The 13,468-nt window shown below is 38.7% G+C and overlaps 1 protein-coding gene across 4 annotated transcripts in view; it reads right to left on the bottom strand.

The window, feature by feature from the left end:
• Positions 1–13,259, bottom strand: part of plekhm3 (pleckstrin homology domain containing, family M, member 3) — a 39,695-nt gene extending 26,436 nt beyond the window's left edge. For 2 of the 4 annotated variants that reach the window (XM_058787024.1, XM_058787025.1), the window contains exons 1-3: positions 12,822–12,886; positions 9,488–10,364; positions 3,085–4,020 (exon numbers count right to left, since the gene is read on the bottom strand). In XM_058787024.1, coding sequence (XP_058643007.1) covers positions 3,085–4,020; positions 9,488–9,941 — 1,390 coding nt within the window. In that variant the 5' untranslated portion in view covers positions 9,942–10,364; positions 12,822–12,886. Of the gene's footprint in view, positions 1–3,084; positions 4,021–9,487; positions 10,365–12,821; positions 12,887–13,197 lie in introns of those variants that run through there. The other 2 variants (XM_058787023.1, XM_058787022.1) reach the window with 2 other exon arrangements.
• Positions 13,260–13,468: the final 209 nt, after the last annotated feature.

The raw sequence follows: 13,468 nt of genomic DNA, 5'->3' as shown, positions 1-13,468 counted from the left end.
CATACTTTTGGAAATAATTAGAAATTATTCAAATGGATTGGATTAGACTGGATCGAATCATGATTGAATTTTCTGGTTTTTCTGATGCAATGCAATGGTGAAATTTTTACACCTCTAGTTGACCACTAAAGGAACAGTCCACCCAAAAATTTAAACTCCTTCATAATTTACTCACTCTCAACTTTTTCCAAACCTGTATGAACACAAAAGAAGATGTTTTGAAGAATGTTGGGATCCAGACAATGTCTGGTCCCCACTGACATCCATAGTTTTTTTTTTTTTTTTTTCCCATGGTGTTTGGTTACCCACATTCACTAAAATGTCTTCTTTTATGTTCATCAGAACAAGGACACTCACACAGGTTTTGAACAACTTGAAGGTGAGTAAAAGATGACAGAACTTTCATTTTTGGATGAAATATCCTGTTCTGCAGAAAAAAAAGAGAAGGAACACTGGCTGATTTTAAAGTGCTACCTCATTAGACGTCTAACAACAAACATTGGGACAAGAAAGAATCAAAATCTTAACGGAAACAACAGATGGTATAAGTTTGAAATATGCATATTCAAATTAAGGCAGGGACTAATGTTCCTTCTTTTCTATTGCACTTCAATAGTTTTCTTCCCCTCAGCATCTCCAGGTCATCTTTAAACAATGTGAATGCATCACAACCCCTTTCAGTAACCCCCACATAGAACTTGGGTTAGCTGACAAAACCTTTTGTGGATGCATAAAAACTGAGGCCAAGAGGTATTGCAAAGTGAACAAATGACAGAGAACAAAACAGGTCATAATAAAAGACTGCAACAGTAATGAGACAAAACTCCAGCATCCCCTCATACTGAAGAGCCACTACCGACTTTAACCATCAGCCCACTGAGTCCAGACTGGATCCGTTGTCCTTTGCATCTACCCTGCATTTGGAGGAGTTGCTCTCTTTCACACTAGATCCAGTCCTCTTAAAGCACATACACGGAAGACACATTTTTGAATTTTAGCTTCAACTATAGAACAGAACAGACAATAGAACGCAGGAGTCACAGGCACATTTCTTAAATATATTACGTGTTGTCAGTAGCATGTTTAAGGCGTATGTCCCCAACATGTTATGATTGGCCCATTTTATGTGATATTTTTGATGTGGGTTCAGGTCTGAGAGAGATGCATCTGCGAGAGATACCACTAATATACTGTCTAATTTAAAAGAAAACAAAACAAAAAATGAAGACTATTTAATGTCTAGTTCTACCTTAGAAGCACTCACCATTTACATCTTTAAAATCTGTAAAAATGTACTCAAACACAGCAATACAAATGTCAAAAGCAACACAGCACTGATCAAAACAGAAAAGAAAAATAAGGTGTGAGCATCTGTTTGGGGGAGAAAAATAAAAAGAAAGACTCATAAAAGTGTTTTTTGGGTGATAAAAACTACAGTGAGAGAAAGAGAGAGAGAGAGAGTTCCGAGCGCAGGGATGTACCCAGCTGTTCTGTTCTTTTTAGCCCGACACGTCCCATTCAAAAAAATCTCTTTCGTGGCCCCGAATCAAACAATTAGCTTCCGCACAGATCGCAGCATCCAGGGAGCCTTTGATTCTAAAAGGGGATTTTTTCCGCTTTATATGGGCCAATTATCGTCAGGTGCCTGCTGTCCTTGTTCGGTGAGGCTTTCAAATGTCCTGCTTTAAAAAGCTGGTTGTTACAACTGGGCAGGAAAGCGTTTCATTCATATCCACTTAGAGGGTGGAAATTTCACACCGGAGAAAGAAAGTGATAGACTTAGCCTGATGTACAAACTCACATAACTATAAGGGCTCAGATATCTACCTGGTCTTTGAAGACCACCACAGCAAAGCCAAAGACATCAACATAAACATAATTAAACAGTATCTGGAATGGAGATGACAGATGCCAAATTACAGACATACGTTGAGGATTGTCTTTGTATAATGGGTTGCTTGTTTGTTTGAGCAATCAAATCACGTGGCATGTGTTGAAAAATGTGACATTTGGTTTTAAACAATTTTTTAGTGAGTGGCACATTTATTTCTTTGGGGGTTGAGTGAGTTTGTTGAATCATTTGACTCGTGGAGGAAGGCTGAAGTTCAAATAGACATGGTCTTTTCGAATGGCAAAAATCTAATTAAAGGAGTCACAATGTAAGCTGGCAGCCTTAAATCTGTGATGTCAAAAATCCAGATCAGAGAAAAAAAAAAGAAAAAAACAAATTCAACATTACAATAGAAAATTTAAGAGCAATGAACCAATATTAAGATTTTAACCCTGTTTATAAATTTGTTGTGAATGATCCAACCACAAGTGGTGCTTAAACCTGGTATGAACATGCATCTCAAATGTGTCTTGTGACCACTGGATTTCATTGAGCAGGAGGTTTCCAATTAAATAAAGCACTTATTATTATAGGGGCAAAATGTGATATTCATTTGAGAAATTGAGAAATCAATGAATAAAAACAAAACTAAGAAATCAACAAATACTTTTAAAAAAGAGTCAATGAATGATCAATATAGATAAAGAATTCAGTTTCACAATTTTAATATAATAAAAAATATATAATATAAAAATTATTATAGTAATAAAAATGTAGATAAATGAGAAGATTGAAAATTTGATGCTAAATAATATTCAAGAAATATGACAATCTGTTTATCTAATATACAAATAATTATAAAAATATGAAAGTTTAATTTGTGATTATGAAGTGATTACCTTTTTAATTTGTCTTCTGCATTTTCGATGTTAACATTGCACATTGGACTTAATTAATGTAAAATGATCTAGATTTCTATGTAGATTTATTGGTCTTTTAATTGATTTTAATTTCTCAAATGATTACCTAGTGTCATGTTTGGGCCCCAAAAACAGAACATTGTGATCATGACTAATTAACTAAATATACAGGCATATTTGTGCCACAATGGATATAAAATGAACGAGCAATCAGCAAAGGCAACTGAATCTTGGTGAATTCCACCCTGACAATTTTACTGATAAGGAACCCATTTCTAAAAAAGCTGTTACAATATTAGGAAATGTTGAAAGTGCATTGTAAAAGGTGGTCACCTGCACATCGGAAGCTCTGAACAGTAAGACCCTTTTCTACAGCCAGACAGGTGAGGATGCTGAGAAAGCTAGTGGTGACGGACTGTCGTTTGGCTCTCTGGGCCTCCCTGTGCCGTCGCTCCCTTGCTGGCTTACTCCTGATCACCACTTGGCTATTCTCCCCCTGTGGCCGCTGAGCCGTCACTGCCGTGCGCAAGGCCTCCACCCAGTCCTGGGCCTTGGACTCGTTCTCTGCCCGCAAACGCAGCACATCATCAGGGAAGACCGCCTGGAAGCGGGAGCTGGTGTCTCCGTCTTCATCATCCCGCTGCACAGCCAGACAGGAGGCCAGCGGGTACCTTAACACCGGCTCCGACACTGGGCCTCTTCCCTCAGTCGGGAAGGCCTGCAGCTCAGTCCGGCTCAGTACAAACGTGAAGGCCCTCCAGTTATTGAGGTCGGTGAGTTGGTGCAGAAGACCAGCCTTAAGAACATCAGCACAGTGCTGGGTGAACAGTGGCAGGGCCGTGGGACGAACCAGGGGTCGAGGGGCTGGCACCGCCGCCACATCTGGATCGGGTTCGTGAGGGGTAGGGGAGTTGGCACGGGCCGGCTCCCCTTTACGATTGGCTGGACGGGCGGCCAAGACGCGTTCCCAGAGGAGTCTACGCCACTCCAGTGCCTCCCACTGGCAGGGTGCACGTAACTGCACGCGAGTGCTGTTAAAGAAGACGGCCTGGATTACACGTCCATCCTGCGGCTGCGGTGCGCTCACCCCTTGGCAATGGGACAGTGAAAGGGCGGCACATAGCTGCTGGTTGCCGCTGCTGTCCAGGCTGTATAGACGCAGCTCACAGGGCGTAAGCTCCACATGACAGGTGGTCCAACGTCCCCATGGGCCCTCTCTCTGCTCCAGTGTTCCCTGCTTCACCAGGCTAGGGCTGCTCTCCTTATGAGCTAGAAAAAAAAAGTCAGAAAGATCACTTTTAATGGCAAAAACAAACTACAGACTATATAATGTCTGAGAAAAAAGTTTATAATGGATTAAATAACTGTAAATATGATTACTAGGACCTTTGGCTACACCATGTCAAGCTAATGGCAAAAACAAGAACTGTAATTGCACAGGAAAATTGGAAGAAAATATTGTGGATCAAGTACTTCCTGGCGAATCGTACAATACAAACAATACTTGATCCATGATCAGACTCTACTTACTGATTTGCTGGAGGAAATGCCAACATTTTTTTCACTAACAACTGCTCTCTTTGGATTTGGATTTCTCAGAGGTCTTTAGCAAAAAAAAAAAAAGAATGTAACTTTGATAGCCAATTTACCAACCAAAAAAAAGCTAAAATGTCAAAATAAATTATGAGAAGCATTACAGAAAAAAAAAAAAAACCTGACTGTTTTGATGATTTTAAGGATTGTTTTCAGGATCCTTAGAGGACTTTAAATAAAAATATAATTTTAGAGAATTTGCCAACAAAAAAGGCAAAAATGTCAAAATAAATGAGGAGAAACTTGAAAACAATAACAACAACAGAGGATTACATTTCTTAGAGGACAATGGCAAAGATTAAAAATTGTAGGCATTTACCAACAATAATAAAAAATAAATGAGAATCAATATAAAAAATTTTTTTTTGGAGGATTACATTTCTCAGAGGACTTAAAAAAAAACAAAAAAAAACAACCCTTTTTCCTAAAGTCAGTTTACCAACAAAAAGGCAAAATTGCCCAAATAAATAAGAAGAATTATAGAAAACAACAACAACAACAACAACAACAACATGATTATTTTCAGGATTACATTTCTCAATGGACTTCAGCTAAAAATATATACCGTATATTTTTTAGCCATTCACCAAGAAAAGAGGGCAAAAATGTCAAAATAAATAAAAAGCAGCATTGTAAAACAAACAAATAAATAAAAAGTCAAGTGTGTTTTCTCAGGAGGAAAAACTTTTTCTTTTTTCTTTTTAATTAGCAGAGGGTATGTGAGAAAATTATAAAGTTAAAGGTATGCGTGTGAAACACCTTAGTAACTAGAGAAAACTTTTCCTGTCCAAATATTGCTATATATTAATTAATTATTAATTTTTCCTTTTATATACCCATCGCGCCCTCACTACTACCTCCTTTTGCAGAACTTGCTGGCACCAGGTTATAGTCTGGAGCCCTGTGTGAGAGATGTTCACATCATCTGTGATGGGTGCTATGTGATAGCAGTCTATCCAGCCACCTCAAAGCAGGAAGAAACATTATTGTGTGTCAGGCTGCTGTGCAAACAAAACGGCAAAGAGTGAACCCTAATCTTTGGCACTCCTTTTCAGTCCTTCCTTTCTCTGTCCATTTCTTGAACATACTCCCTCCTTTATCTCCTTTCCTCTCTTGGTCCACAACACCCCTCATCCTTACACTTCCTTGGCTGGAAACTGCCAGTTTTCCTCTCAGCCCTCGGGAACCTGCTGGGTGCCCCGGGCATCTGGGCCTGGCCAGACCCAAAGAAACAGAGAGAGGCCAGGAGGAGGGTAAATTAAAAGCAAATGCCTCTGTATTGTTTTCTTTAAGTTTTATCTGTAATGTACCAGTCAAAACTGCACCTTCCTATACATCTGTAACTTATAACGGACAGTCCCTCCCTCTTGTGCTGATAAGCTGTGAGCTCTGAAGGTTGGGTTCATTTGGGTAGCCAGCAAAAGCTACTACAGATGATGTGCTTTGGCACTCTGGAGCGTCGTTATGAATGTTTGGGGGCTCCTTGCACTCTGAGGTCTTCAAAGGTGCATAGCTTGCAGCTATGGAAAGAGTCACTACTAATTTCACGGCAGAGAGGACGTGAGGCGTGCTGACATGACCCAATTAGAGAGCTGGTGGAAGGCCAGTCTGCCTGCAGAGTCTGAACCTTTCTAAGACCTTTTCATCTGCAAGTGACTAAAAGACTCATTTGAGACAGACATGGCACATAAAACCAGTATTAGAGGTGCTACCACTCATGGATGAGCACAAGGGAAACAGTCATCAGTGATGACTCAAAATCTGAGCAGAAAAGGAAAAAAAGCACACAGATACAAACAGTGGGTCAGAATGGAGCGGAGTGAAAGCCATCTGGACCATTTTAAAGGCCAAACTAGTAAAATTTTATGGGATTTATTTATATAAAACATAAGCAAGTTCTAAATATATGCTACCATTCGAATGCTTTGGGTAAGTTTTTTTGTTTGTTTGTTTGTTTGTTTTGTTAAGAAATGAATAATTTTATTCAAATGCATTTAAAATGATTAAGCCAATGAAGGGCAACACTTTAGTTTAGGGACAAATTCTCACTATTAACTAGTTGCTTATTACTAGTGCTGTCAAATGATTAATCGCGATTAATCGCATCCAAAATAAAAGTTTTTGTTTGCATAATATGTATGTGTGTACTGTGTATATAAATACACATACACACACATGCATGCATATATTTCAGAAAAACAGGTTATGTTTGTATAAATATATTTGTATATAATATAAATTATATGAATATAAATATATACATGTAAATATTTTCAAAATATATACTGTATGTGTGTATATTTATATAATACACATAATAAATATACACAGTACACACATATATTATGTAAACAAAAACTTTTATTTTGGATGTGATTAATCGCGATTAATTGTTTGACAGCACTAATTATTAGCATACATATTACTAACATTTTGGCTGTTTGTTAGTACTTTTGTAATCCCATACCTCAACACTAACAGCAATAAGAAATGTTTCTTGAATATTTTAAGTAATGGCTGCTGAAAATTCAGTTTTGCCATTGTCTCTTAAACTAACTAACTAACTAAGCAACCTCCATTGACTCCTTAATCCTTTATTTATAAACCCTGCAATTTTCTTCAGCGAGATGCAGTACGATTGCAGCATAAATCCAATTTCAGACCTGTATAACTATATTCAACAAACAATAAAATTGTACTGCTTAAGGTCCAATAAACATGCAAATGAGTAGGCACAAATTTAAACCCACTGTAATCAAACACAGAAAGCAGCACTCAGGGAAAAGTCACATCATAACATGAATACAGCTGAATGTGGAGTATAATCTCGACCCACTTTGCACTTCAATTAAAGACATAGTAAGTTTTGATGTACTGACTGTCAGAGACCACAATGAAATAAATATAGATCTGACAACCTCTTTGTATGACTTTTGTATGGTAATAATATTCCTAATCTAAGACCAGATACTGAAATTACACTACCGTTCAAATGTTTGGCATCTGCAATTTTTTTTTTTCAATTCAAAAATGTTCAATTTTTGAGAGCTATAATCGTCTATTACAAAAGAGAACAGTTAAATGCAACAGGTAAAATGTGTTAAGAAAATTACATTCAAACTAATTTGAGTCCAAGGCCAGTCTCTGAGGGTGTAACAGACCTGTCTTGTTTGGCTCGATTGAATCGAACTCAAGTTTCCCCCCTTGGGCCGGATCTTTGGGCAGGTGTGAATACAGCAATCGCACTCGGGTGCGGAGCAAACAACCGTACCGAGCCACAGCTGAAGATTTTGTCTCCGTCCGGTTCCAAACAAATGGATGAACCGATGAACTGATGACCTTAGCACACGTGTGGTTTTGTTTACAATTTCTGGTTCACTTGCAAAAAGGGCAGTGTGAAAGCGAACCACACCAAACAAAAACTAAACAAAACAACAACAACAAAATCAACATTGCATTTGGTCTGGACCAAAGCAAGTGAACTAGCAGACTTTCCAAGTGTGAATACACCCCAAGTTAAAAATTAAGATGTCGAAGAATAAGCGTAAAACAAAGCAGACTATATTAAAATTGACGCTTGTAATGAACTACAGAGCCAAGTCAAGCATAACGCAAACACTGAGACCTGTGCAGTGAGGGGTGTAGGGGTTTCTCCAGTCTTAATCAGTAGATCTATCAACATTAGACAGTGGGTGGGTTGCCAATATCTTAATGTCACCTAGGATTCAATCTCAGTCACTCAAGAAACGGTGGGCATTCAAGTGTGGAACTTACTTCTATTTTCAGTTGCTCCCTTTGGCACATTTCTGTAATTAACAATTTACCCCATTAAGTTTTAACACAGAGGCAAGGACAGCCAAGAGGATTGGTATCACCTGCCATTTTGCAAAACCCAGTGCTGATTTACTGGATGTAGAAATAAATCAGCCTTTTCAAAATGAGTTAATACAGAATTAAACCAGACTACACTGGATATAAAAAGCTTTAAAACAATGTGACAGTTTGTATTGGTGAATTGTATTAAATCATAGCAAGCATGTTAATCGTAATATTGCACTAGATCTCTACTGTTCTTGTTCTGGGATGACCTTGTCTAAATAAAGCCTTTCAGACGAAAACACAGAAACAAACAAACAGGCCAAACCATAAGTAAGCCAAAACTCATTGAACCCCCTCGACATAAAAGGAGGCGATTCCTGCAAAGAGTGCAGGTGAGTGGTGTTGACAGAGACGCAGACACAACAAATCACAGGTGTGAGGAGATAAAAGCTACACCACCACGTGACATTTTAATAAAATGTGTACACAGCAGTGAAATAATTTCATCATTTTAGTCTTTTCAGGGAGGGTTTTTTTTTTTTTTATGTTGAGTTTTTGTCCTAATCATTCACAACAAGTGACAAGTGGGAGAGTGAAATCTGATTGGTCCAAAGTTCTACTCAATGCAACGGTATAAAGTGCAAGAGTCAGTTTCGGGAAGTAAAAATCCCATTCATTTTCTCCATGAAGGAACTGATTTTTAACGATAACTTGGAGCATGACTGTGAGCTATGAGTATGTTAACCAATGGCTATACCTTTTGTTGAAGCCATCAGCCCACATTATTTCAACTTAGTTTTTTAATAGCGTTTAACAGTGGAATTCCTGATGAAAAACGACATTATACATAATTATGCAAAGAAATTGTCGACTATCAAAGAATCTCTTTAGCACCCACTGACTTCCACTTTTTTTATTTTATGTCATTTGCAATATTTAACTGGATTGTAGTTCTTTCCCTCATTAAAACTTAATTTTCAAAAACATTTGCTTTAAAGTTTGTAATGCTGTGCTTCACCTTGTACCTGGTTCATAGTTCACAACTTTTTAACTAACATTTTTTTTTTAAATCCCTGGATACTTCTGCTGAAAAAGTGGATGGCACTGTTGCACTCTATTAAATATCAATAAAGTTCTGATTGGCTGCGATTATGTGGCATCACTTAGCATTTTCACTTTGTGTGTAGACAGAATATTGAAAGTGAAACACCTGGTTTTGAATGAGATTTGATTTAACTTGTTTGATCTCTGCACCACACATCAATTCAAAATAAATGTATAAATGATGAATAAAGACAATAAACACGGTTTAGTTAATTCTTACCATCTCTGTGGTCGTTCAGTGCCATGTTCTTGAGTGTATTTTTGTCAATGGCAGGCATGCCATTATCGGTGTAAGTGCGGTTGTTGACGTCTGAACGGGAGCGGTTGTGGCCACGCTTGAAGCCACCGCTGGATGTATTGGTGGTGGAGTTCATCTCTTTGGCATGAGCCGCCAAATCGTTGGTGGATCGTGCCCGGTTCCGTTTTCCATGTCGCAGGCCCAGCACGGTGAAAGATGACTGCTCCGCCCAGGCCATATTTTTGGGTGATATTTCAGATTGCTTTCCTGTCAGTAGCCCCCACACCCCACTGGAGTTCAACTTGTCCAAGGTGGAGGCCTCTTTAAGCTTGGGCGGATGTGCCTGGCCATCTCCTTGATTGTCATCGAGGCAGTGCAAGTAGTCCTCAGTGACCTCGAGGGCGGGGCTTATGTCCTCAACCTCCAGACCCTCCATCACCTTGACAGTTTCGGCGTCACAGAGGAAGGGGAGGGGTGGAGCGAACTGACCGTTTCCTTACGTGTGTGAGGGAAGACACAGCAGGATTGGTAAGGCCTGAGGGCATCGCAGACGGAACATCTGCTGTCTGAACCCAAAAGGAAGTGTAGCAAAACAGATGGTCCACAAAGGCCTGAACCCCTTCCAGGACTGTCACTTTATGAGCCAATGTTGTTAATCAAAAACCTAATGAGAACTGACCGCTGTGCCAGCGATCAGTATCAGCACTGGGTAAGGTGAGTGCAAACAGTGCTGTCTAGAACAGGTGTTGCCTCATTCAGATGAGTGCCTCAATTAAATCACTGCAGTCTGTAAGGCAGTAATTCAGCGAGTGATAAATGCAATGTGGCACCAGGACGTCCTTCCCCAGGGCCCGACATCCTGAATTTAGACAAACAAGAGAGAAAAGTACACGACTGTCAGCAAATACAGCAGTAACTCCATGGACAGCCGATGCTCTAGTATGAGGAGCCTTTGAGCAAAACGTATGACAACAGGAACTGTACAACAGTTGAGCCCCTCAAAAAAACAATAAAAGCAAGCAATTTAAAAAAATATATATATTTATTTTTAAAAAAACCTTCTAAGGTGGCATCCTAAATGAAGCAGAAGATCCTAAATGACTCATTTTGCGCACCACACAATTGTGTACAAATTCACAATATTTATATCAAAAACCTCAAAATAACCTACTACTTCTGCTGAGATTTCAAAATGCACATCCAGTGGACACTTTAGTCCACTGACAAAAAGTAGTACATCTAAATCACATTCATACTACTACACACATTATTACTACAAAGAACGTCTTTAATGGTTGTAAAGTTCGATTCTTATCAAATGTTGTACCTACATATTGGATTTCAGATGAGGTCCAATTTGCATTTTCTACGCAAACATGCAGACTAGACAGACAACTTTCTATTCTACATCACATCTTGCCATTTTTAAACATCTTGCAAATAAACTTCTGTGTAAAGTAAAGCTCAAGTATCAAGAGCATGTGTTCTTTTCCATTCCACTGCATCTCACACAAAAAACGTGTTCTGTGTGAATGTCCCATAATGCAGCTTCCTATTGGTATGGCTTCTGAAACAATGCCATAAAATGCTGCAGAGATAGGCAGCTCGCTATCTTTTGGAACAGAGCTACAGATTCAGCAGCTGAACTCCACTTACCTTGCCCTGTGTTAACTCATAGTAAGGCACCGCTAATTTCTTGCAACTACCATGGTGGTCGTGGAATCCACTCAGCAGCTTCCCTTTCGCTCCAGAGCTTCGGTACGCAGACAAATCGACATCACTGGACGTTTCCAGCTTGGGGTGGGGTTCCCTGCCTCGCTAAACCTGAGCTAAACCTTCTTTCTGTTTCTGTTTCACATGATCTTGCAGCCTCTTCTCATCTTACTCATGTCGACCTCCTCCCACACTAACATTGATTTCCTCTGCACTCCAGCTCAGGGTCTTTCACTTTCTTTAAACCATCAATTATTAAAAGACCATTACATCATCTCAGATCAGAGACTCTTCCGACCCATGGGAAAACATAGAGAAACCAAGAAGTGAGAGCAACAGACAGCTGTTTTCCATTGAGCCAGTAAAACTGCTTTCAAAATGGCACCAAAATAATGACTATCAACACTTAAAGGAATAAAGGAAAGGTCGTTCCAAACCTGTATAACTTCTGTGAAGCAAATAAGAAGAAATCTTGAGTTAAATCTCAGTGTTTCTTGTCCATACTATGGAAATCCATTGGCACCAAAATAAATGACAACAGATTCTTCATTTTTTTGTGAACTATCCCTTTAAAACTTTTTTGGACAGTAGTCTAGAGAGCAGAAGCCAGCATTAAGAACCAGACCTGCTACAGTTAAAAACCTGAGCCGGTGATGCTCACACCTCTGCTTAGACAAATTATTCAGACAGATATGTGGAGGCCCTTCTCTACCATTCTATTTTTAGCCATCTCACAGCAAATATCAATCTCCACACTGAGGCAGTGACAAAGCAAAGTTACAGCCTGCAAGCAGTGTGTGAGAATCCTAAAGTGAAAACAGCAGAGCAGATGTGCACACTCTTAAATGCCATTTTACACAATATATTTAGATTATTGCTACAACGAATAAGGGTTATACTGTGTTAAGCAAAAAAGTATGTGTCATCCTGGAACATGAAATCATATTATCATAGATCTGACTGAGAGAAAACACATGACCAGTCATCCTGCCAGTAACCTACACTGCATATCTTTTGACCTGTTACAATAAAAGTACTGTGGTATCAGATGCTAATGGTACCGTCTTCAAAGGATACAATCAATGGTAAATCTCTGAGAAAAATAACATTGTACTTGCTACATATTTTGTAAGATGTTGTAAGACAAAAGTCTTGTTTTTTCTGTACTGCTGTCACCGGATGGATTTTTGGTTCTTTGCCACTGTTGCCTTTGGCTTGCTCAGTTGGGGTTTGAAAGACATCCAGAAAATATTACCAATTTGACTTCACTATGACTATCAGATGAGAATAAAACTTACATTGAGCTGCATATTTGCTGAATAATAACACTGTTGCCTTTGGTAAAACTGCTTTATAGCTGAATTGAAATTGGCACGTTTTGAAAAATTAACACTGTTACTTTCCAGTGTATTACTGTGAAGCAGTTTTGAAAAAGAATCTGTATTGTAAAAAGAGCTATAAAAACAAATGTGCCTTGACTTGACAGACAGAGTGATGAGCCCTTATTTCTGCTATCTAATGCTGACTGTTAACACCTGGCGTTCTTCACTGAATAAAAACTATAGATAACATTTAAATCGAAAAGAATCCTGAATAATCTTACTGTAAGTTGTTGCGGACTGGCAGTTCACCCAAGTGCAGCTGACACACACAAACAAGCTACAAGATCTACGAGAACAGAAGTAAAAAAGACGATGAACAAACTCTAATATCTAGGTTTTCCCCGCTTCTGACAGAAATTGTGTTTTTATTTACAAGTCGCTGCTTCTATGAATTCAGCCGATGACTTCATCATGATGCTAGTTAGCACTCAGCTAAGTTACCTCATCTGCCAATGACATTTGTGTCATCTGATTGTGTTTAACTCACAACGTATGTAACATGTTTATGTATAATTGATAATCGGAGAATCGCTATAATAAAAAGTCTAAGCATGCAAAGAGCGAATAATATGTTATTTGTATGTGAAAATGACTCACCCGCATCTGTTTACAATCTGTCACATTGAGTTCCGTCAGCGGAAATGCGCACCGGGTGAAACAACATTCAGCGATAAATGGTTCCGACTCCCTTTGTTTTTTTACTTATTAAATTATTTTCTCTCGTACTTAATTCATTTTATGTAATGATTAAAATTACATATTCCGAATAGTATCGTGGTATTTTTTTTAATGTATCGTGGACTACCATATAAATTAATGGACATAAGAGTTCAGATTAATGGTGTTACATATATGACACCATCCCAGC

Source organism: Onychostoma macrolepis, chromosome 09 (genome assembly GCF_012432095.1).
Source record: "Onychostoma macrolepis isolate SWU-2019 chromosome 09, ASM1243209v1, whole genome shotgun sequence".
Taxonomy (NCBI): Eukaryota; Metazoa; Chordata; class Actinopteri; order Cypriniformes; family Cyprinidae; genus Onychostoma; species Onychostoma macrolepis.
Note: the sequence above shows the minus strand (reverse complement) of the source record. Positions and strands in the feature narration are given on the sequence as shown.